Source organism: Electrona antarctica, assembly GCF_951216825.1.
Source record: "Electrona antarctica genome assembly, chromosome: 8".
NCBI classification, from domain to species: Eukaryota; Metazoa; Chordata; class Actinopteri; order Myctophiformes; family Myctophidae; genus Electrona; species Electrona antarctica.
Window position 1 is genome coordinate 17,426,534 of NC_136789.1, and position 22,893 is coordinate 17,449,426.

General features: G+C 42.3%; 2 protein-coding genes across 5 annotated transcripts in view; one reads left to right on the forward strand and one right to left on the reverse strand.

The window, feature by feature from the left end:
* The window catches only part of coro6 (coronin 6), a 28,879-nt gene extending 11,234 nt beyond the window's left edge, over nucleotides 1-17,645 (forward strand). For 3 of the 4 annotated variants that reach the window (XM_079507225.1, XM_079507227.1, XM_079507226.1), the window contains 9 exons: nucleotides 1,891-2,013; nucleotides 10,144-10,273; nucleotides 11,207-11,385; nucleotides 11,939-12,058; nucleotides 12,609-12,713; nucleotides 13,032-13,177; nucleotides 14,430-14,487; nucleotides 15,048-15,275; nucleotides 16,654-17,645. In XM_079507225.1, the coding sequence (XP_079363351.1) occupies nucleotides 1,891-2,013; nucleotides 10,144-10,273; nucleotides 11,207-11,385; nucleotides 11,939-12,058; nucleotides 12,609-12,713; nucleotides 13,032-13,177; nucleotides 14,430-14,487; nucleotides 15,048-15,275; nucleotides 16,654-16,776 (1,212 nt within the window). In that variant the 3' untranslated portion in view covers nucleotides 16,777-17,645. Of the gene's footprint in view, nucleotides 1-1,890; nucleotides 2,014-10,143; nucleotides 10,274-11,206; nucleotides 11,386-11,938; nucleotides 12,059-12,608; nucleotides 12,714-13,031; nucleotides 13,178-14,429; nucleotides 14,488-15,047; nucleotides 15,276-16,284; nucleotides 16,423-16,653 lie in introns of those variants that run through there. The other variant, XM_079507228.1, reaches the window with a different exon arrangement.
* A 1,258-nt stretch (nucleotides 17,646-18,903) lies between these two features.
* LOC306928632 (uncharacterized protein) overlaps nucleotides 18,904-22,893 on the reverse strand; it is a gene marked incomplete at its 3' end in the record, with an annotated part of 59,824 nt that continues 55,834 nt past the window's right edge. Inside the window, exons 39-44 of the mRNA XM_079508893.1 lie at nucleotides 22,455-22,601; nucleotides 21,906-21,998; nucleotides 21,150-21,427; nucleotides 19,742-20,035; nucleotides 19,272-19,560; nucleotides 18,904-18,929 (exon numbers count right to left, since the gene is read on the reverse strand). Of these exons, the coding sequence (XP_079365019.1) occupies nucleotides 18,904-18,929; nucleotides 19,272-19,560; nucleotides 19,742-20,035; nucleotides 21,150-21,427; nucleotides 21,906-21,998; nucleotides 22,455-22,601 (1,127 nt within the window). The remainder of the gene's footprint in view (nucleotides 18,930-19,271; nucleotides 19,561-19,741; nucleotides 20,036-21,149; nucleotides 21,428-21,905; nucleotides 21,999-22,454; nucleotides 22,602-22,893) is intronic.

The following is a 22,893-nucleotide window of genomic DNA, read 5'->3' on the forward strand; positions in this document are numbered from 1 at the left end:
TTTTACTTAAATAAAAATGTTGAGTCATTTTCCACCACTGGCGATAGTAGTAGTTAGTAGTTAGTAAGATAGGTTAGCTGGACAGACAGACAGACAGACAGACAGACAGACAGACAGACAGTTGGACATAATATATTGGAGGGCCTTGTGAACAGACAGACTATTAATACCCAGCAGGCAGCAGCCTGGGCTCTAGCGCCGTTGCACCAGCTCCCCAATGGGCCACAAGAAAAACTCCCCTTTCAACGACCCGTCACTAAGCTATAAATACACACCTCTGGTGTGTGTGTGTGTGTGTGTGTGTGTGTGTGTGTGTGTGTGTGTGTGTGTGTGTGTGTGTGTGTGTGTGTGTGTGTGTGTGTGTGTGTGTGTGTGTGTGTGTGTGTGTGTGTGTGTGTGTGTGTGTGTGTGTGTGTGTGTGTGTGTGTGGCTTGCGTGCGTGCGTGCACATGCACAGATTTGTCATGTATAGTTCATTTTGACTTTTTTTCTAATTCAGTTAGTATGAATTCGTTTTTAGAGTGGGGTTTGCCAGTTTTTTTTTTGTTTTGTTTTTTGGAAACACAACACGTTACAGTTTCAATTACTTACCGTTCTTTGTTATTATTTTTGGTTTTTGATTTTATTTCTCGTTAACTATAATAAACTTCTTTACTATACTTGCCAAAAGTATATACCGGTAATCGAATTTGAGAAATAGACATTGTGATCGAGGAGCAATTTCCTGGTTCTCACTAGGAACGGATTCAGCTATGTATGGGGTTAGGGTTAGGTTCAGAGGTTGGGGTTTGAGTTATGGTTGATTTATTCTTAGTTGCACGCCGGTGTCGTGCACCGAAAATAGCCAATCTATGTTGTGAGTGTGTAGATCAGCTGTTTTTAGGCTTTAGGTTTAGGGTTAAAAATAACAACAAAAAATAAATGGCATTCAGGAAATTGCTGTCGTGAAATGCTGATGTCCTCACTAGTATAATAATACAAATGTGTTTGCATGCGTTTGGGAGTGTGTTCATAGATAAAATAGCCTGTATGTGACATGGGGTTGAATATTAACTACATGATCCCACTAGCTCATCATATGGAAAACAACTAATAGGATAAGATGCACATAAGCGGACTAATGGTCCAATACAAACACTAAGTAAATGCATTGAACAAATAAACAATTGATGTGCCATAACTTTCTTCAATGAAACAATTGATTGTTTCAATGAAACAATTGTTGAACCAAGTGTTGGTTCATAAAACTTGCATGGTTTTGGGCCACAATATCATCATGAACCATCCAGATCTCTCAGGTCATCTGGGGAGCGTCTGCTCTCTGTCCCTTCCAATATAACGGAGACTATTTCCAATGTTGGGCAGTAGCTTATCTATAAGTAACTAGGCTACAGTTCCCTGTAGCTTATGGGTATAACTTAACTACTTTTAGCTACTTTATCTAGCTTGCAAGTTTTTCACCATGCACCAACTTGATAGCTTGACAAAAACTACATCACTGAGTTTGCCGTTTATAAAATTTGTAGCTTTTGCACAGCTTATGTTTTATTAAATAACTCGGTGTCTGAGTGCTACTTTAATTAAGTAACTAGCTACTTGTTTTGAAAGTGAGCTTTTAGTGTACTGTAGCTCATTTATTATAAAAAAGCTTCTACATTTTTAGTTTTCCCAACACTGCTAATTTCAGTACCAACTAATATCTACGGTATGCTTATTGATTACTAATACTAATATTAATAATGATACCAATGCCAATATATATTTGTAGCTTAATTATAGCCCTGGCCTAGACTGTGAGTTTTCACTTTGTCATGAGACTTGTAGTAATGCCAGTGCAAGATAATGTACACGGTATCTAACACAGAGTTTTGTTTGTGCTGTGTGTTGCAGACAGGTCGCGTTGGTAAGGACTACCCGCTGGTGACGGGCCACTCTGGACCTGTCCTTGATATCGACTGGTGCCCTCACAATGACAATATCATAGCCAGCGGCTCTGAGGACACCACTGCTATGGTAAGACTATCTCCATAATCAGTGCGAGAGAAAGTCCCAGTAGAAGTGATGATGAACACAGTGGTGGAAGAAGTACTTAATGTTTTACTTAGTAAAAGTATATACCTGTAATACAATACTGCAATGTACTAGAAATACTCAGTTACTTACAAGTAAATGTCCAGAATTCTAAATGTACTTGAGTAAAAGTACAAAAGTATTCGTATACCAAAAGTAGAAAGTACTCATTGTGCATAATGTTCCATTTCACACGTTTTCAAATGTATAATGCGTGTATGCGTGTGTGCGTGCGTGCGTGCGTGCGTGCGTGCGTCTGTGCGTCTGTGTGTCTGTGCGTGAGCGCGTGTGAAGGGCCGGTGCCAGGAGTTCTGGGCCTAATTATCATTGACACAGGGGAATATGTTCATACAAAAACTAATAGAATATGCATATCACTTGGTTGAGGTGCTGGGTTGGAAAAGACCAAGAAGAGGAAGAATAAACCCACACACTCCTCTGCTCCAGTGTAATTTAATGACAACTTTTCGAGCCAAGGCTGAATTCACTGGGTCAAACTGGGGAATATTTTTTTTAAAGTGAGCTTGTACAGTACTGTACATGTGCTACTTTTTGCCATTCATCTCGTGACAAAGTATGTGCCGGTAAAGCATCTGTGTCATTTTAGATTTCAGCGTTGGCTATTAGCAGATGTACAAGTTTGCAGTGCGGCACGAAGAGCTTGTATAAAGTATCTGCTATTTTTCAACACTTTTGAAAAATCTTGAAAGTGTAACAACTACTGGTTTAGAAAGCATTTGTAGAATCGGCCACAGATCTAAGACTTAATGGCTTAAGTGGCTAACATTGGCTTAAATGGCTTAACATTCTGGCGATGACATTAATAATGTGGGGTCCCATTTAACCTTGGTGCCCCACACATCACTATCACTTCTCACTGCTTTATGGCAGCCTTACTTGTGTGCATGTCTGTGTGACAGAGGGAGTGAGACAGAGATAGTGGCTTGTGTGTGCGCGCGTGTGTGACATAGCTAAAGAGGGGGACAGTGAAGTGTGACAAATATTTGGTGTGCAGCTGACTCGGATAATTGCCGGCCCAGTGGTCCTTAGTTAGTTCAGTGTGTGTTCATCCTGCCCGCCTGGCAGATGAAGAACCCATCTATCAATACATGAGTGTGTGTCACCATGTGTCTCCTCCTCTCCATCCCTCAGTGAGTGTTCATCATATTCCATGACGTTTGGTTCATTCAGTGTCACTTGTCTGATCTTGTCTGGCCTTCATTATACACAGGATTAGAGCCTGCAAATCCTGTGGTTCTGACCCGTCTCAACCCGTGTGTGTGTGTGTGTGTGTGTGTGTGTGTGTGTGTGTGTGTGTGTGTGTGTGTGTGTGTGTGTGTGTGTGTGTGTGTGTGTGTGTGTGTGTGTGTGTGTGTGTGTGTGTGTGTGTGTGTGTGTCACAATCCATTAATTTAATTCATAATAATTTAATAATTGACAATTTTACTGTGTATATCTCTAAGTCACACCGCTAGAAGATTTTAATTCTTATTTATTTTTATATTAATTTCAAGTAATCATATTGTCACACAAGCATGAAATGTCTTTAGCTTTCCAGCTGGGGTCGCTGTTGCATCATGTCAAGTGATTTTGGGGGAATAGATGGGAAAAGTCAAATTCTATCCCTCTCTGTGTATCTGTATGTGTGTGAATGAAATGGACACTCCATGGGATTAATTTCTTAAGGCTGCATTTATACAGTGGAGATTAAACAGTAAAAGCCTGTGATAGTGATACTGTAATAATGAATAATGATCCCATAGGCTTCAAATGGCCCCGGGCCGTAAGCATTCTATTAACAACACAGATGAAAAGATAAAGGTGTACTCAGTAGAGCAGAGCTCTTCAATGTTTTTCAGGCCAAGAACCCACTAGCTGAGAGAGAGATGAAGCAGGGACACTACATATTGTATAAAATAAAATTATGTTACAGAATTGATAGACAGTTTCATAGACTTGTTTGACAGCACTATCATCATCAGTGTTGTGTCAATTCAATCTTTGGTTTGTTGACTTAGCTTTTCTATTAATATGTTGTATTTTCAGACCTTTAACCACTTAAACCCTCACCTTGACCGGGTCTGCCCTTTTCCCCCCTCTAAAATAAACCTGTCACACAAAGTATACTGTAACGCTTAAAGTAGCTATAAGCAATAATATCTAACAACTTTAATGACCTTTTTTTTGGTATTCATTCAGCCAGCAATGGGTGGCACATATAGGGGCCACAATCTGCATTCAAAGATTTTCCTAGAAGCTTTGTCATTGGTCGATTTGCCTGTCTACTTCCTGATTTCGGCAGGGTTTTTTTTCTCCGACCAATGACAAAGACTCTAGGAATCTTTGAATGCAGATTGTGGCTCCTAGATGTGTCACAGAGACCTATTTCTTTTGGGAGCGCTTTACCCATTGCTGGCTGTCTGAATAGTACCAAAAACAAAAAAGTTATTTATTCGCCAAAAATAATGCGAATAAATAATGGGCCTTGAAATGAATAGGGTTGAAAACCACTGACTTAAATGACACAATAGCACAGTGGTAAAATATTTTCATGCTACGGACGCCCAATGTATTTGGCCACAGACCCCCATTTTAGAAGATTTTGTGCCAGAATAGCGAATAGCGGTAAAATCTAACAGAATTTAAATGTTCATATATTGGTTCCTCATTTTGCTGGGAACTCCTCAAGAGCTGCTGTGGGTTCCGGTTCCCAGACCCCACTTTGACAATCAGTGTAATAGCAGACCTCAGCATACTGTGCATCCGCCTGTGTGTGCATGTCTGTGCAAAATCTTGTTTGTGACCCAGCATACCTTCACATACCAGCATGGCTCAGCATGGAACTGTGTCACGTTGACGTGCTCTATCTATATAGCAGTGAAAAGGCGCTTCAGCTGTTTTGTCTTCAGACGTGGCATAATTTTAATAGTAGAGGAGCCTATCAATCAGATTTTGATGCCCGTGATTTTGGAATGTTACTTTTTGGAGACAGGTATATCTTGATTCTTGGGGTTCCCAGAATACCAAAAAAACATGTCTCCAATTTTTTCTGTTGCGTTTTGCATGTGTAATTAGCATAATTAGCTAATGAATTGCCAAAAACGGAAATGGCAATAACTTTGCTTCTAGGTAACTTATAAAGGTGATCTAAGAGTCTAAGTCTATGTTTGTGATGTCCAGAAATTCATCTGTTACCATTGTGAAGTCATACAACCTTTCCTAATTAGCATAATTAGCATACATTATGCAAAAACGACGTTAAAATCAGGAAATTGCTGCATTTTTCACATTTAGCTGACTTAGAGAGATGATCTGAAACTCTTATTGACTACTTGAGTATTTTTACATGTCCAGAAATTCCTATCCTACCATAAGTAAATCATGCAAACCTTTGTCATTAGTATAATCTGCATAGATGATTTATTAATTAGTCTGGAAGTAGGAAATTGCCCGTTTTGCTTTTAATAGATTGATAAAAGTGATCTAACAGTCTGTTTCTGTTTGTATATCCATAAATTAAACTCTTGCAATTAAGTCATGCAACTGTGCAAATCAAGCTATAATCATAGTTATTGAAAACGCCTGAATGGTGCTGCTTGGACACATCATCAGTGACTAACCGAGGATAAGGTGTTTCTGGTCTGCATTCAACTGTAGTAAATTGTATAAATGAACATCTGAATTACAGAGTGGATACAGGAAATATTTCTCACTGTTGGTACCACTGCAAGACAGGCCACTTCTCATCTAAATACAGGTAAGCTACTTTAGGCCATGGCAGAGTTTGACAAGAAAAAGGAAGCGAACATTCCCCTCTTCAAGTTTGTGCGGCGCTACATGAAGATGGTGTTACTGATATACACTTTCATACGTGCTACCCGTGATGGACTCTGGGAACTTCATCTTTCTTCCCTCGATGAGCTATGCAAATACTTCTTTGCTCATGACAAGCAGAAGTATGCCCGGTTGGTCTACCTTGCAGAAATGAAGGCCCTACAGATCCAGAGATCTACCAAGAATTGATGGATGGTCATTTCACTGTCAATAAGAATCAGATACCATTCTGTGCCATTGGGGTGGATCATGCACTTGAGCACATCAATCGCATCATGAAGGTCACTGGAGGCCTTGTGGGCATTACTCAGAATGCCAGTGCTATAGGGATAGGTTCTTCCTGACGGCACCAGAGCTGAGTAGACTTGCTGAAGAAGCACACCAGATGGCAGGCACACAAACATCTACACGAAAGGAGCACCATGACTTGTCCATGGCTGTCTGGACAAGGCAGGAAAAGTATGTCCTTCGATTGAAGCATGTGATCAGTCATCTTTGAATCCTCTAACATATGATGGCAAAGACCTACCCAATATCATCACAAAGGTTGTGAGAAAGATGTATGCAGCCAAGACGAAATTGGCCAGCAGAAATATGTTGCTTTTGTGAAAGAGCAAAAATGAACAAAAATGAAGTCAGTGTCTGGGCCAGAATGAAAAAGGTTCAACTGAAGATGTGGAAGAGTGCAGGAAAAGTAGTGAAGCACAAGCTGGCTGACCAGGTGGTGGAATTGAAGGATGACAGGTCACTGTTTGCTCGAATGCTGATTGTTGCTCGATCACGGTCAGAGATCAACCTCAAAGAAGCCATTGGCCAGCATGAGTTCACTGCCAAACCACGTGCCCTCTTTACAGTGACTGGTGACCTTCAGCCCTGCACAGACAAGAGCAAGCTCATGACCATTCTCGAGGAGCTGCAGAATGAGAAGAGGACTGGTGACGTTGGTGTTGATCAGCAACCACAGAGTGCTGCCACTGACAGTTGTCCCGTGCCAGCTAAGAGTGTAACTGTCATAGATGGAATGGCATTGGTACAGGCAATGGGAAAGCCATGCACCATGGATCAAGACGTGTTCCCAGTGGGCTGACCACTTCATAGCCAAACTGGACACGAAGACCAAAGAACATAGTGAGATCCATGTAGTTTTTGACCGCTATGACATTGCATCTTCACTGAAGGAGGCCACACGTAAGCGACGCCAGGGTGGCAAGCCCCCTACCACTTATCATATGGAAGACAACACACCGATAGGGAAGGTATCAGAAAAACAGTTCTTGTCAGGTATCAGCACCAAAGATGAGCTGACTGTCTATCTTGCTAAGAAAGCCCTCCAACACTTCCAGGGGAGACCCAACGTTTTTTATAATCACGTCAAGGCAGGATGTCAACTCAAACTCTATTGATGTAAAACATCTCCACAGCTCACAGGACACAAGGATAATCCTGCACAGCCTGGATGCTGTCCAAAGAAGGGCAACACAGCTCTACATTGAGTCCCCTGACACTGATGTCTTTGTTCTTGCAATCCGACGGTACCATCAGCTGTGCAAGGACACCTATTTCATCACCGGAGTGGTTGGAACAAAAAACGTGTCATCTCACTGGAGCCAGTAGTACAGGCACTGGGTAAAACGATGACTTCAGCCTTACCAGGGTTCCATGCCTTCTCTGGAGCTGACCAGACAGGCCATTTTGCTGGCAAGGGAAAGTTAACCTGTTGGCAAGCCCTGAAAAGGTGTCCTGTGGAGGTGGTATCTGCATTTGCTACTTTAGGAGCTACAAAAAAGCTCAGTTCTGACACAGAAAAAAAGATTGAAGCATTTGTTTGCCAGCTGTACGAGCCCGGTACAAATCTTGTGGATGTTGGTGAGCTCAGGTGGAGGTTATTCACCAAGAAACAATTAGAAGCCGAGAAGCTGCCACCTACACAAGGAGCATTAAATCAAGCCATTGCCCGTGCACATTATCAGGCAATGGTATGGGATCAGGACCACGTACCTAACCCACATATGCCACCAGCAACTCAATATGGATGGGAGGCTGAGGGAGATCAACTGGTGCCAGTTACAACACGGGATCCCCCAGCCCCAGGCACCATTACCCAACTGGTCAAATGCGGCTGCAAGAAATCACAGTGCATGTCACATTGTTCTTGTCGATCCCAACATTTGAACTGCTCTGAGATGTGCACGTGTGGGGCAGATGAAGAGGTGTGTGGTAATGTAAGTAAGGCAGATCTGTTGGGGATTGGCGATGACGAAGATGGAGACCCTTCAATTTAAATGCATTTTCAAAACTTTCTGTAAATATTAGAATTAACAATGTGATCATTCTGTGACCATTTCTCATATTGTGATTTATTTTATATGAGGGATATATATATGCAAATTACGCTAATAAGAAAAGGTTGCATATCCTAGTTATGGAAAGAGAATATTTTCTAGACATGCAAACAGACTTACACTGTAAGATCACGTTCATTAATTAACTTAAAGCAAAGAAATATAGCTATTTCTGGTTTCGGTGTGATTATTACAAGATTATTACATAGACAAAAGGTTGCATGATTTATTTATAGGATGATGATAATTCCTGGACTTGTAAACATACACTTAGAGTCTGTGAGAAGCTTTAAAAGTTAATTAAAAGTAACAAATGCAGCAATTTGCTGATTTCCACCTGTTTTTTGCATAATTTATGCTAATTATGCTAATTAGGAAAGATTGTATGACTTCACAATGGTAACAGATGAATTTCTGGACATCACAAACATGGACTTAGACTCTTAGATCACCTTTATAAGTTACCTAGAAGCAAAGTTATTGCCATTTTCTGTTTTTGGCAATTATATAGCTAATTATGCTAATTAAACATGCTAAACCTGACATAAAAAATTGGAGACATGTTTTTTTGGCATTCTGGTAATTAAGATATACATGTCTCCAAAAATTAACATTCCGAAATCACGGAAACTTAAACGCCATACTTAGTTGACCAGTTTCCCAAAAAGCCTCTATATACTTGGCTAGGCCCCCTTGTGTTTTAGCTTTACACTAAATATCTTTGCAGAAAAAAGCTAATCTACAAGCTCACAACGCGTCGCACTGTCGTGAGGTTGTGTGTGTGTGTGTGTGTAAGCCAGGAATGATGTGTGTGCGTCTGTGTTTGGGCATTCACCATTCATTGTGATTGAGGGGAGTGAGTGTATATATGTTAATTATGAACTTTGCATAATAGCATTTAAAGACGTATAGTGCTAGTTTTATTATTGCATGTCACTCATTGTTACAAATGTGTGGCCTGACAGCCAGATTTTAATGGAACAATTATAAAAAGGCTATCTATGCATGTGGTAGAACAACGGTGTGTACTTTCATCTTTACATCTACAGTATATATTTATATATATATATATATAGGCTATATATATATATATATATATATATATATATACAGCATGCTATAAGTGGACGGTACGGTATTTTGCAGCTGTGCTGGAGTGGCACTGTAGCCAACTGTGATATCGCCCGCCCGCTTCGCTTCACAGAGGTGGATTAATCTCCGTCCAAAGCCTAGTAGTTTATGGGCCGTCGTACGATGACGCTGTGGACCAAAAATAGCCAATCCATAATCTCGCAACACGTTGTGAACTTTCGGATTGCCTATTTTCGGCACGCGCGCCACCACCATATGACGAAGTATAAATCAGGTTGAAAATGGCTATCTTTAGAATGTGTTTATGTGCCAGGCGAGTCCAGAGCAGCGCGTGTGGCTTGTGTTGTGTGTGCGTTTGTTTTCGAACTCCCAGGGCACACATACGTGGATGAACCATATCACGTGCACTATTTAGAAATGCGGCTTTGTGGCCTTTACATGTGAAATGTACAGTGGTGGAAAAAATAATGACACTTTTTACTTAGTTACAAGTAAAAGTTCGGAATTTAAAATGTAAGCCTTGAGTAAAAGTACAAAATGATTGGCTTCAAAATGTACTTAAATCCCTAAAGTAAAAGTACTCACTGTGCAGATTGTCCCATTTCAATATATATTAATCTTTTGAAAATAGATCTACAAGCTTGCTCCTGATGTGCAGGTCATGCTTTGCGTGGTTTCCTCTGCCATCGGTGTATGAATGTGTGTGAATGGGTGAATGTAATGCACAATCTATGTAAAGCGCCTTGGATAAATGGATGACCATTTCACAGTGTGTACTGTAACAGTGTTCTGTGTGTCCTGCTAGGTGTGGCAGATCCCCGACAAGCTCCTGAGTCTTCCTCTCACAGAGCCCATCGTGGTCCTGGAGGGACACTCCAAACGTGTTGGCATCATCACTTGGCACCCTACGGCACGCAACATACTACTCACTGCGGGTATGCACGCACGCATGCATGTATGCATGCACACACGCACACGTGCATGCGCGCATACGCACACACACACACACACACACACACCACACACCACACACACGCGCGCGCAAATCAAATGCAACGGCACCATACAATCTTTGAAAACGTATCTACTGTCTGCTCTGTCTACTTACAGTAGGCTTTGTTCAGACTCAGTGGTGTAAATTAAAGTAACTAAGTAAATGTATGAAGTACTGTACTTGAGTACAATCTTGAGCAATTTTTACTTTACTTGAGTATTTCCAATTTTCAATACTTTTACTTTGTAGATTTTGATATTACTAACCACTTCAGTCCTATATACATTTTGGCCATCACTGCAAGTGATCAGATTGGATTTGTGTATGTAGAAGTTGTGAAATGGTTTCTGTGGTAACAACGTAAGTGACATTATTATGCATAAATCGTGACGTGAGTAACTCATTCTCTATTGTATGACTTCTTTTTACAGTCTGTGTGTATGACACAAGGTATAAATCAGGCTTCAGTGTCTGAGTCTCCAGACTTCTTTAGAAGCTCCATTTATGTCATAAAAACTCAGAATGTAGTTAAAATCTGATTCACAAAACATTGTTTCCATTGTTTCTATTGTTTCATAGTTTTTCTTTGTTTTGATTCCAATCTGCAGTATAATCCCAAAATCGGATGTGGACTACCATTGTAAACATAGCCTTAGACGTTGTAGATGTAGAAATGTAGAAACATTAAAATAAACGATTTATCGTCTGACCCAACGAGCAGGGTCGGAGCTTCGGTCAGCTCGGTTTGAAGTCATAATGTTTCGCCTCTACCACTCGTTATTGGATAACATCATTCAGGTAAGAATACGGTTAATCCGGAATTCTCCTTCAGGTCCATGTCTCACCCATGTGCCCTCCTTCCCTCCACCCTCAGGCAGTGATAACCTGATAATCGTGTGGAACGTGGGCACGGGGGAGCCCCTCATCTCCATGGACGACCACCCGGACCTCATCTACAACGTCAGCTGGAACCGAAACGGCAGCCTGTTCTGCACGACCTGCAAGGACCGACGGTTGCGCGTGTGCGACCCCCGCAAGAGGGAGGTGGTTGCGGTGAGTCCGTTTTAATCCATAAAAAACACAGGAAAGCAAAAAAAATTCAAACAAAAATTTCAGTTCTTTTCAGTAATTTTGCCAGTAAAGAAAAAAATTGAAAAGAATTGAAGCACTAGTGAAAATAGCAGATCTACAAGCGTTGTGGGTCTCGAGTTGAAGAGTTTTGGAACCGCTGGTTTAGAAGGCCTTTGTAGAATCTGCCTCGGGTCTTAATGGGTTAATGTTATGGATGATTTTTACTTCCGGTGTTGCGCAAAACCAGAACGGCAGATCTACAAGCACACTGCATTGCATCGCAACAACTTGTGAGCTTGTAGATCTCCTATATTCAGGTGTGTGACACCGGTGAGCAAGTATAGATCAGTACTAGGCCTCTTTAGCGCACCCTGTGGACAGGGTCAGGAAGCTTGGTTTTCTACTCTGTCGTTTGTCTGTCCCTTTCAACCATTTAAAAAAAATAACGTTCAACAATGTATCTTTTCATCAAGTGCCGCAAAATGTAAATTAGCCTTTAGTGACGGCTCCTCCCCCTTCCCTGCTTGACCAATAGGAACGTCTGGCTCCACACGACGGGATTCGACCAATGAGAGCTATCTTCACCAGAGATGGGAACATCTTCACAACAGGGTTCACGAGGATGAGCCAGAGAGAGCTGGGACTCTGGGACCCGGTAATGGGCATCATGCACTGTAACATGCTCTGTACATTGATGGATTGATTAGTAATAATAGTCAAAGGTTATGCTTAAATAACACAAGAAGCCCCAGCTAGCTTGTTGCCATTGTGGTCCATTGAATGCACATGCACTGTCTGTACATGCACTGTGCACTCTTAGGCATGTGCATACAGACGTGCACACATTAACACACATGCAAATAAATGCACACTCAGTAAAATCCAGACCTACAATATTAGTGGTCCTTTTTCTTTTACAGTTGTTAAATTTACTCTCTGGATTTTTCTGTGCACACATGCAGTATTCACGATTTCACGCACGCACACACACAGCCATTATCCCTCCAAATATTCTATGAATATTGAATAAAACCAGACAAAGGTCCTCAAAAATAATTAAGTATGCAAGTAATTTGTATGATCATTTTCTAACTTTGTCCCTTTAAACCATATGGATTTTCTCATTTTGTCCCAAGTTTAAACCTTATGGACACAAAACAATTACCCAAAAACACTGATGATTTAATTTTTTGCCCTCTCCACAGACTAATTTCGAGGATCCTATTGCACTGCTGGAATTGGACACAAGCAACGGAGTCATGTTACCCTATTATGACCCAGATGCCAACATGGTCTACCTCTCTGGAAAGGTACCAATCACTGACAGGTTCATTATGGACAAGTGTTTGAAAAATGTAAAAGTTGAATAATTCCAAAAACGTGATTTAGAAGGCATTTGTAGGATCGGCCTCAGGTCTTAATGGGCTTATAATCACCTACAGTATATTCTTTGTTGTATGACACATATGGATACCATGTGTGTCTTTGTATTACATGTATACATTGTACATAATGTTAATTCACGTGTGTGTGTGCATGCGTGCGTGCGTGCGTGCGTGCGTGCGTGTGTGTGTGCGTGCGTGCGTGCGTGCGTGCGTGCGTGCGTGCCTGTGTATGCTTGACTGTAGGGGGATAGCAGTATCCGTTACTTTGAGATAACAGAGGAGCCTCCATTCGTGCACTACCTCAGTACCTACACCGCTAAGGAACCACAGAGAGGGATGGGCTTCATGCCCAAGAGGGGTCTGGACGTCACCAAGTGTGAGATCGCCAGGTAACATACTGCAGTGGTTCCCAAACCTTTTCATGTCAAGGACCCCCAAAATGATACTCATTAGCCCGCGGACCCCTATTTGAAAATATATGCCAAGGACCCCCATAAGTGAAGAATTCTGCGGCTCGGTTTGACCTGTATTAGGTCACGGTCCCCTATTTAATGGCATTTCTATCTCTTGGACCCCAATGTATATTGTAAAATCAAAGTTAATTTAACTCTGAGAGTGTACAAATGGAACCAAATGGACCAGTTAGGGTCCATTTGGTTCCATTTGTACACTCTCAGAGTTACAGAGCCATAAGGGTCCATTTGGTTCCTAACTATCATTTAGCTGGGGACCCCCTGGAACTCCCTCAAGGGCCCCTGGGGGCCCCCGGACCCCACTTTGGGAACCACTGACATACTGCACTGACACTGCTGTGCAATGCTGTGACACATTATAAAACCTGGCTCCGATCAGAGATTTGTGAGGCAAGACGAGACTGTTTCAAGCCTCACGGTGTGGCGTACCAGAAATCTTCTGGGTATACCCTGAAGAAGGCAGTATACCTGAGTATACCTCAGTATATACTCTGTGTCCTCAATAAACGTGTGGCATTGGCAGTTACGAGACATTCGTTGGCTGGCACCTCACAAGGACCGATGTGCTGTGCACCTTTTGCAGTGATTTTTACAGTGATTTTAAACCCCTGTTGAAGACCCATGGTTTACAGTGATTTTAAACCCCTGTTGAACACTCATGGTTTACAGTGATTTTAAACCCCTGTTGAAGACCCATGGTTTACAGTGATTTTAAACCCCTGTTGAAGACCCATGGTTTACAGTGATTTTAAACCCCTGTTGAAGACCCATGGTTTACAGTGATTTTAAACCCCTGTTGAAGACCCATGGTTTACAGTGATTTTAAACCCCTGTTGAAGACCCATGGTTTACAGTGATTTTAAACCCCTGTTGAAGACCCATGGTTTACAGTGATTTTAAACCCCTGTTGAAGACCCATGGTTTACAGTGATTTTAAACCCCTGTTGAAGACCCATGGTTTACAGTGATTTTAAACCCCTGTTGAAGACCCATGGTTTACAGTGATTTTAAACCCCTGTTGAAGACCCATGGTTTACAGTGATTTTGAGACAGACTGTAAGATGAGAAGAGTCTGGGGAAGAGATGTGCGATTGTGCGTGGTGTTTTCTTGTACTGGTGTTGTGTATGAGTATGAATTTACTATGTTAATCCTCTCCTCCCCTCCCAGGTTATTCAAGCTCCTTGATAAGAAGTGTGAACCGATCACAATGACAGTTCCCAGAAAGGTAGGCCTATATGTAAACTTTTCATAGCGTGGACTGCAGAGGCCAGCCACTATGTGTATCCCTACAAAAGTGGACCAATCCCAGTGAACTGCACAGCTCATGGGATTTATGGGAACACTACTATTTTGGTACCACCTAAGGTGACCATACATTTTTTTGTATTTTATATTTTGGTATGATAAGTCTTCCAATTAAATAGCTTAATGCCAGTTATCGCCAGTTATATGTGGCCACACCATAGACAAGTTGTCTAAGACAACCTGGCAAACCTTTCCAAATTTCCATGCTTTAAGTAGCATGTGATGTGTCAAACTAGGGGGTTTTCATGATTCTGAATCCATTCCAAGCATTAGTTTTTGCACAAAAAACACTCCTTGGGCTAAAAACGTCCATAGCCGTCATCACATTTGAGCAAGTGGCTATGGCCGAATTTAGGCCAATGTCACCCGACATATGTACAGTAAACAAATAACAGTGCCTAGCGAATCGATGACGCACAGAATAAAAGTTCCTCTTCATTTCCCTCTCCGCCCCCTCTCTCTCTTCCTCTCTCACCCCAGTCGGACCTGTTCCAGGACGACCTGTACCCCGACACGGCAGGGCCAGAGCCAGCCATGGAGCTAGAGGAGTGGCTGGAAGGCCGGGACGATGACCCCATCCTGGTGTCCATGAGGCAGGGCTACGTGCCGCCAAAGAGTCAGACACTCAAAGTGTCCAAGAAGAATGTTCTGGACTCCAGACCCTCAACCCGTCGCAGCATGTCCACCTGCGATGCCAACAGTCTGCCGGTAAGTTGTATAGCATTCAGTTGTTATTCTTATTCATACTCCACTTTTAGGTGATAAGCAACTCCCCTTTTAAGGTGATAACCTTATCACCTAAATGGTGATAACGAGTCGAGTCCATCACACTCGCAGTGATGTCCGCATTGACTCCGCCTCCCTCTGGCTCCGTGCCTGCAAAACCAAGGGGACCGCCCACCCATCTTCTAGACCAATCAGTGAACGGGGTGATAGCCCAGAGTGAAAGGGGAGATGTCAGTCAGTAAAAACAGAGAGATGTGTCAGGGTGAGCAGTGAGTTGCTACTCCGCAGTGAATGACATAATGTTGTAGTTTTCTAACTTTAGAAAACTATACACCGCGGTGAGTCGCTTAGCACCTTAAACTGGAGTATGAATGGGCCTTTACTGTACATGGTCCATAAATAATGCCTAGCCTGCTCTCTATAATAGGGCATAGCAGTGCCGGCAATTTTGTGGTGCCACCCATTCATTTTTCCCATAGAGATTTTCAAAAATATGAAATATGGTGACATTTAATTATATGATATACTATGGATGGATGGATATACTAATACCACCATTTAAAATGTACCCTTTTTTGCGGTTTTCAAATATTTTTTAAGAGCACTGACCTGTTTCTCATTACAAAACTTCCAACAAACTCCCTTAAACACACGCACGTTCTGTAAACCAGAACCTGTTACAAAGACCGAAGTACTGTTCCAAGGCATTATGGTCTATGCAAAGAAATACAGAATAATATGCCTAATACAGAATATAACTCTAACCTTTTTGTTCTGTCAAGTGTCAAGTATACTCTGAGTAGCGCTCAATGAGCTAATCATGCCAGACCACATGTGTGGTCATCATTCAATAATATATTTAGCTGATGTTTTATCGTGCCTTGGTTACTTATATGCACGATGCACAAATATGCATCTTGCTATCATGGTTGAACACTTTTCTGTTTATCTCTCCTCTTTTTGTACTGTTTACTTTGTCCTAAACCTAAAGCTTTGCTTCAAGCTGCTCCCTGGTTTGATTTATCCCTGACCTGTCCTTTCCACTTTTGTTCTTTTATCCTGCCTTTGTTCCTTCCCTTCCTATTTCCTCTCTCGGGCTCCTTTCTCTTGTCTTACACTATTTCTAAACTCTCTACCTAATACCTCTCAACTCTCCTTTCTGGTTCTCCCTTACTCCTTCACATCTGCTTTCTCCTTGTCTATTCTCCCTCCTCTCCTCTTTGATCGTCTCCTTTTCTTTCCTCTTCTCTCGCCTCCCCTATCCCTCTCCCCTCCTCTGCTCCTCCAATCCTCTCCTCCCATCCTCCTCTCATGCTCTCCTTCCATCCTTTCCTTTCCTCTCCTATCCTCTCCTCTCCAGCCTCAGCTGATTGAGAGGTTGCTGGAGGAGATACAGAATCTGAAGGCCACAGTTTTGTCTCAGGAGAAGAGAATCTGTGACCTGGAGAATAAGCTCTCCCAGTACACCAATGGCACTGACTGACATGCCCACACACACACACACACACACACACACACACACACACACACACACACACACACACACACACACACACACACACACACACACACACACACACACACACACACTGAATGACGGTATATTCATATTTTTTGCCAGGAACCATAGCAACCACCTACAATAACATTCAATAAGCCCGCTACTGCCTTGTAATCTCTAGCCATCCGGTCCCTGTGCAACTCTATGGCGTTATGGCTTTTGAGTGATAACTTATAAGTGATCAATAATAATAATATTAAGTGGTAAAGTCTTCTGAAATGGGCAAGGAGGATGGTGTGAGAGGAAGATGGATGGTAATTCTAGCAAGTTGGTTCCTAATAATATAACCTCTCTGAGCCGGCCCGGACCGGCCTAGCGGTCCAGGCTCCTAGGCTGACAGCGTATCTCGGGGTTCGACTCCTGATTCCGACGACCATTGTTGCGTGTCACTCCCCATCTCTCTCTCCCCCATTTCCTGTGACCATACTGTACACTATCCAATAAAGTCCTAAATAATATCTTTAAAAATAAACTCTTGAGCCATAACACCATAAATATACGTGCACCTCAACCAAACGCATACATGCACACGCCGCACATGCAAATCCAGACTCACCTTCATACACCCCCCCCCCCCCCCCCCCCCGTATCCGAATATCACTGACCATAAAATGCATTTCTCAGAGTCTCTGACGAACGTTTCAAAATGTAAATAGTGACAAAGCAAAAAAGAAAAAAAGATGTGAAAACCAAAAAAAAGTGAAAAGTTTTGTGTGTTCTGTAAAGGGATATAGATGAGACGTGAGGACATCAGTAAAACAGTAAATAAAAAAACAACCTTTTTTTAAAAACATTTGTCTCGTTCATCATCTTGGTTTGATCATTGATATCTTCAGGGGTCATCCATGTCCGTACATGGACAAATGTGTCTGTGACTTGTTCTTGTGCGTGGAAAATTTTAGATTTTCTGTTTCATACGCCGTTAAAATGTTCTCATTTTGATCTTAAGACCCAATAACTGCATGTCAAGTCTCCAGGTTTTCTTGAGAATATGAATGACACTGTCACATTATGAGTCCAACTAGTACTATGTTTTATTTGCAAGGGCCCACCATAACTCTTGAGTGTACAAATGGAACACTCAATTCAATTTCAATTCAAAGGGCTTTATTGGCATGAGAAAACATACATTTACATTGCCAAAGCAGAAAGCACAATATAACAATACAGCAATACAATCAAAACAAAAAATATGTACATTTGAACGTCAGAATCTTCAATAGTTCAATTTCTATATTGTACATAGATCACTGGATGCAGGTATAGTGCAGGAATATACACAATGATTAGTCTTTAGGGTGGTTGTGTTCCGTTCGATATCCTTCTCCTATCACAGCAACTCACGAATCTTGCTGCTGTGTTTGCACATTGTTGTACTTCGCCCAGCAGATATGGGAGTTACTCTCATTCACTCTGAGTTACAGACCTGTTATGGTCATTCAGGGCTATCTCTTTGTGTTTCTGGCAAAAATATAATTTTGACAAAAATGTCCATGAGGTCCCCCAGGCTTTTCTCCCGCTACACCAATGTCTTTGCGGAAAATAGCTGCATGTATAAGCTTACAGTGCCTGGCAACGTGATGCAAGCTTGTAGATCTATTTCATACCTTTTGACTATTTCTTCTGAATGTTCGCCTATTATGACATGCCCATAAGTGTGAAAGGGATAATCAGCAAGCAATGCACTCCCTAGGATGGAAATGCCACAATTGTTATGAGAACATTGGAGAACATTATTATGTAATCGCCCCCCCACCCCCACACAGAATGCAGTGAAAGCATGACATAAATAATATTTAAAATATATTTATTTAATAATCAACCACAGACATTTAGAAGCATTACTACAGTACGATGGATTTCACATAATTTACTTAAAATAAAAAAGTTAATATTAACGGTGAACTTTGGAACAAAACCCAGAATTTTCCCTTCCATTAAATGTGTAATTGATAGATATGTGCGTAATATTTGACAATTTGGCCATTTTAAGCATTCGAAAGGTCTTTAAATTGTCACTTAAGAAATGTGCAGATACTTTGGCTGTATTCACTTATTCTGTATTGGTTCATTCACTGTTGAGTGAGAAAACGATGTTGCACATTAGGATAATCTGGGGATTTTGTAGAGCAACACCCCAGTTAGGGAACCAACTAGGCAAACTAGGCAAAGATAGGAGGTCTCCCCGACGGTTAGCTCAACCGTCTGGGCTCAACCAGCCTGACGGCGTGCCGCGGGTTTGCCTCCCGATCCCGACGGCCTTTGCCGCATGTCTTCCCCCCATCTCTCTCTCCAGACTACTTTCATCCTATCAATAAAGGCAGAAAAAGCCCCATAAAAATATCTTTTAAAAAACAAAAGATAGCAGGGCTGAGTGGTGGTTTGGGTAGTGGCAGTTTCCCTGGCAGTGTAGAAACAGGTGCCCACGTTGCCCACTCCGTCCACTACCTGCAGCTCTACATCGGGTGAACAGCAGGAGGCGCTGTAGGACACCAGGGTTATGTTCTGGTTTTGCGTGCTGCTCACTGCCACGCTGGTGTTCAGTGCTCCGTTGCCCTGCTTGAGGCTGACGCGTTCCACACCCGTGCCCTGGGGGCCGTCGCTGACGCTGGCAGAGAGTCGCCACGTAGACAAACTGCAGTTGGACTCAGAACATTGGGGGTCCAGGGCGGCCAGCTGACACACTGGCCGAGTGAAATCTGTCACCTATACGGGATGAGAAGGAAACATGTCGTTTACATGTTGTTTTGTGATGCGTTGTGAGCTTGTAGATCTGCAGAAAATGTAAGATTTGTATTTATTTATTTCGCCTATAATGACGCCAGGTTGAAAGTGGTTAAAGGGAGATGGTTCATACAACTGTAATGTCACTCTTTGGGAGACGTACCGTGTTAACGATGGAAAAACGCAGCACAGCGTAGTTGGTATCCGTGCTCCCGGGCGCCTCAGCCTCGATGGTTAAGGTGACGTCACATCCAGATGGTGTATTAAGATGGGCCATGAGGGTCACTGTACCACTGGCACTGCCTCCATCTGTAAGGAGGATGCTGGTTGGTGAAGTGAAGTCAAACCCACGGTCATTGGTGGCTCGGATGGTGACGTTTCCCCCTGTGCCGTTAATCGCCACAGTGAAAGGCACCGGGAACGGAGTTCCTGGCTCTAAGATGCCATCTGAATCAGCCTAAATGTATTGAAGAATGATACAACAATTACTGGGAGTTGTGATAAGCACCTTTCAAACTGGATATAGACTATAATAACGCTGTGGCCTCCTTGTCCAATCTTCAGATATCCATAGTTAGCTTGTGTTTAGCCCCATATGTGCCCTCTCCCTACGCTCATTCTGTAGCTCCGAGATGAGGTCACAGAAAGAAACCTCTCCCACCCCGTTCAGAAACGGCGCATGTTTCCACAATTCCCCATTGCTTACCCTTTTCTTAACAATGCACCAAAACCTTGAAGTGACGTTCCGGGTTTACACTAATTCAACGTCAACAACGGAAAAGAAAATCCAACTTTAAACGGTTACACGAGCGTTACAGCGGTTGTTTAGCATGTTTTTCAAGGAAGTTGAAAAGCTTTAGCGCCTCCCCGGCGCCTCCCCTGGTCGAAAATGTCCAACTGACTTCAGTTCACTCGACATGCCCGCGCACACGCACCAATCCCTTGATAAACATGGAAGCGACTGACAAAATTCGCTTCGTAAAGGCTCGGTTCAAATCGCTAGTTGGATTTTCTTTTCCGTTGTTGACGGTAAATTAGTGTAAACCCGGAACGTCACTTCAAGGTTTTGGTGCATTGTTAAGAAAAGGGTAAGCAATGGGGAATTGTGGAAACATGCGCCGTTTCTGAACGGGGTGGGAGGGGTTTCTTTCTGTGACCTCATCTCGGAGCTACAGAATGAGCGTAGGGAGAGGGCACATATGGGGCTAGCTTGTGTTATGTGTGCAGTTTGTGAATGAGGCAAATCACAATTTAATGTTAAGTGGTGAAGCATCAATACAGGCGGTCTGCTTGTGTGCATGTGGTGACGCTGTACATCTTATTTGGCTGAGTGTAGCTTATTCTTTACCAATAACCAAATAGATAAGCTGGAAGAAGCATCTCTTTGAATGCATAATAGAGTTTACACTAGTGTTACTGACCATGATACTGACAACGATACTGATAGTATCATGGTCAGTATCATGTCTGTCACTCATTGACTAAAAATATTTCACTTTTTTAAATGATGACATGAAAAGGTTTGAGAACCACTTGTTTGGTTTAGTTATGGAGTCATGGCAGGTGCTCACCGTGACAGTCAGGCTGGAAGCCTTTAAGTTGGTAGCAGACTGTCTCTGGAAGTCAACAGATGACGCTCTGGACTCGCTGCTGATGCCCAGCCTCCCCTTCACTCGCACCACAAACTCCGTTGATGGGACCCTGTCCACCTGGACTAGGTAGTCTCCATCCTCCAGTAACCTCACGGTGCCGCTAACCTCTGCTGCCCCCGATGTTTCCACCAGAGACACCCCCGTGACCGCTGCCGAGTCACTCCCCGTGACCGTCACCAACAATGAACAATTAACACCTTTAATGGCAAATGAAAGAAATATGGATATCTTATGCTGCATCATCCAGTCAATTTCTGAGGGAAAGAAAAAGAGTCTTAAAAAGCTTCCTTTAGCTACACCCTGGCCCAACTGGACCAGAGGGATTTGAACTGCCTGACAATAACATCCTTAAGCACTTGAACTTTAGCATCCATATTTGTCGATCTACAAGCTATTTTTGTTGAGGAGATGTGGTGTAGAGCAGGGGTTCTCAAAGTGGGTGCCGCGGAACACTATAGGATGCCTTGACACAAGTCCAGGGGTGCCTCAGAATTTCATTTAATTTCATATTTATTTATTTCATTTCAGTTATGGTTTTACATGATCATATTAATTTTTACTTTGTACGCGTCTTTGTGACGGGCGTCCGTCCATCCGACTGACTGACCCATCCTTAGATTTTTTTAAAGTGACACAAATTTGAAAACTTCTAATAAACATATAAACAATGCATACCAGCTCTAGGATGGGTCTCTAGAACATCATATCCTGTAAAGGGGCTCTGGGCCAATTCCACAAAGTCAAACAGGAAGTCAATGTCACTTTGACCTGAAAATAAAAACGTTATACATGAAAGAAAGTTATATGCTTGCGATGGGTGCATAGGACAATTAGACATATAGCCAGTGTGTCTTTTCACACTTTTTAGAATACTGAGAGCATAGAGACTCATTTTATTGTTTTGGTAGATCTGGCCCTACGTAGAAAAACCCTTGAGGCCCTTGAAGATCTGCCTCCGAACCATGCAATGTGTCTTGCATAGTAGAATTTCACTGATTGATATTTATTCGTATTGATGTAAATGTATACATTTATTCAAGAAATATCAGTCCGTGCAATAATATACTACATACATTTTTTATTAGCCATTATTATTATTTAATTATAATTAGCTGTTTAAAAGGGAAAGCTACAGAGCATAACAGCTAACTCACTAACAAAAGTATGCCCTGCTGCTGATTTATTAGGCTCTCAAGATGACCAAATAGGTAAAATGCACGTCACCTATGACCTTCAGAGTGTAGGGCTGTGTGGACACCATTCGTATTTCCCATGATCCCACATGTTTGTTTAGCTGCATGGTTCTGAAGTTTCCTACAGCCAGGATGGAACCCAGCGGTCCTGTGCTATCAGCACTGCTCTGAGACACTCCTGTGAACACAACACACGCATTGGAAACCAACAGAGCACAGTGACAGGCTGACAGCAAGCAAGTGACCTTTTTCACCGCAGCCATATTGATGTAAAGTAGTTGTGTTATGTAACTTCCTTCACAGGTGTTATTGTTGTTCCTCAAACTGAAGGGTTAGCTGCCCTTGCAGTGCATTCTGTCCAGGGTACACCCGGCAGCTAACATTTTGGATGTGTAGTATACACATGAATTAATCTTAAGGTCTATGTTGTTGATCCTCCTGTCAGTGACGTCTGGTGGCCTAAATGATCA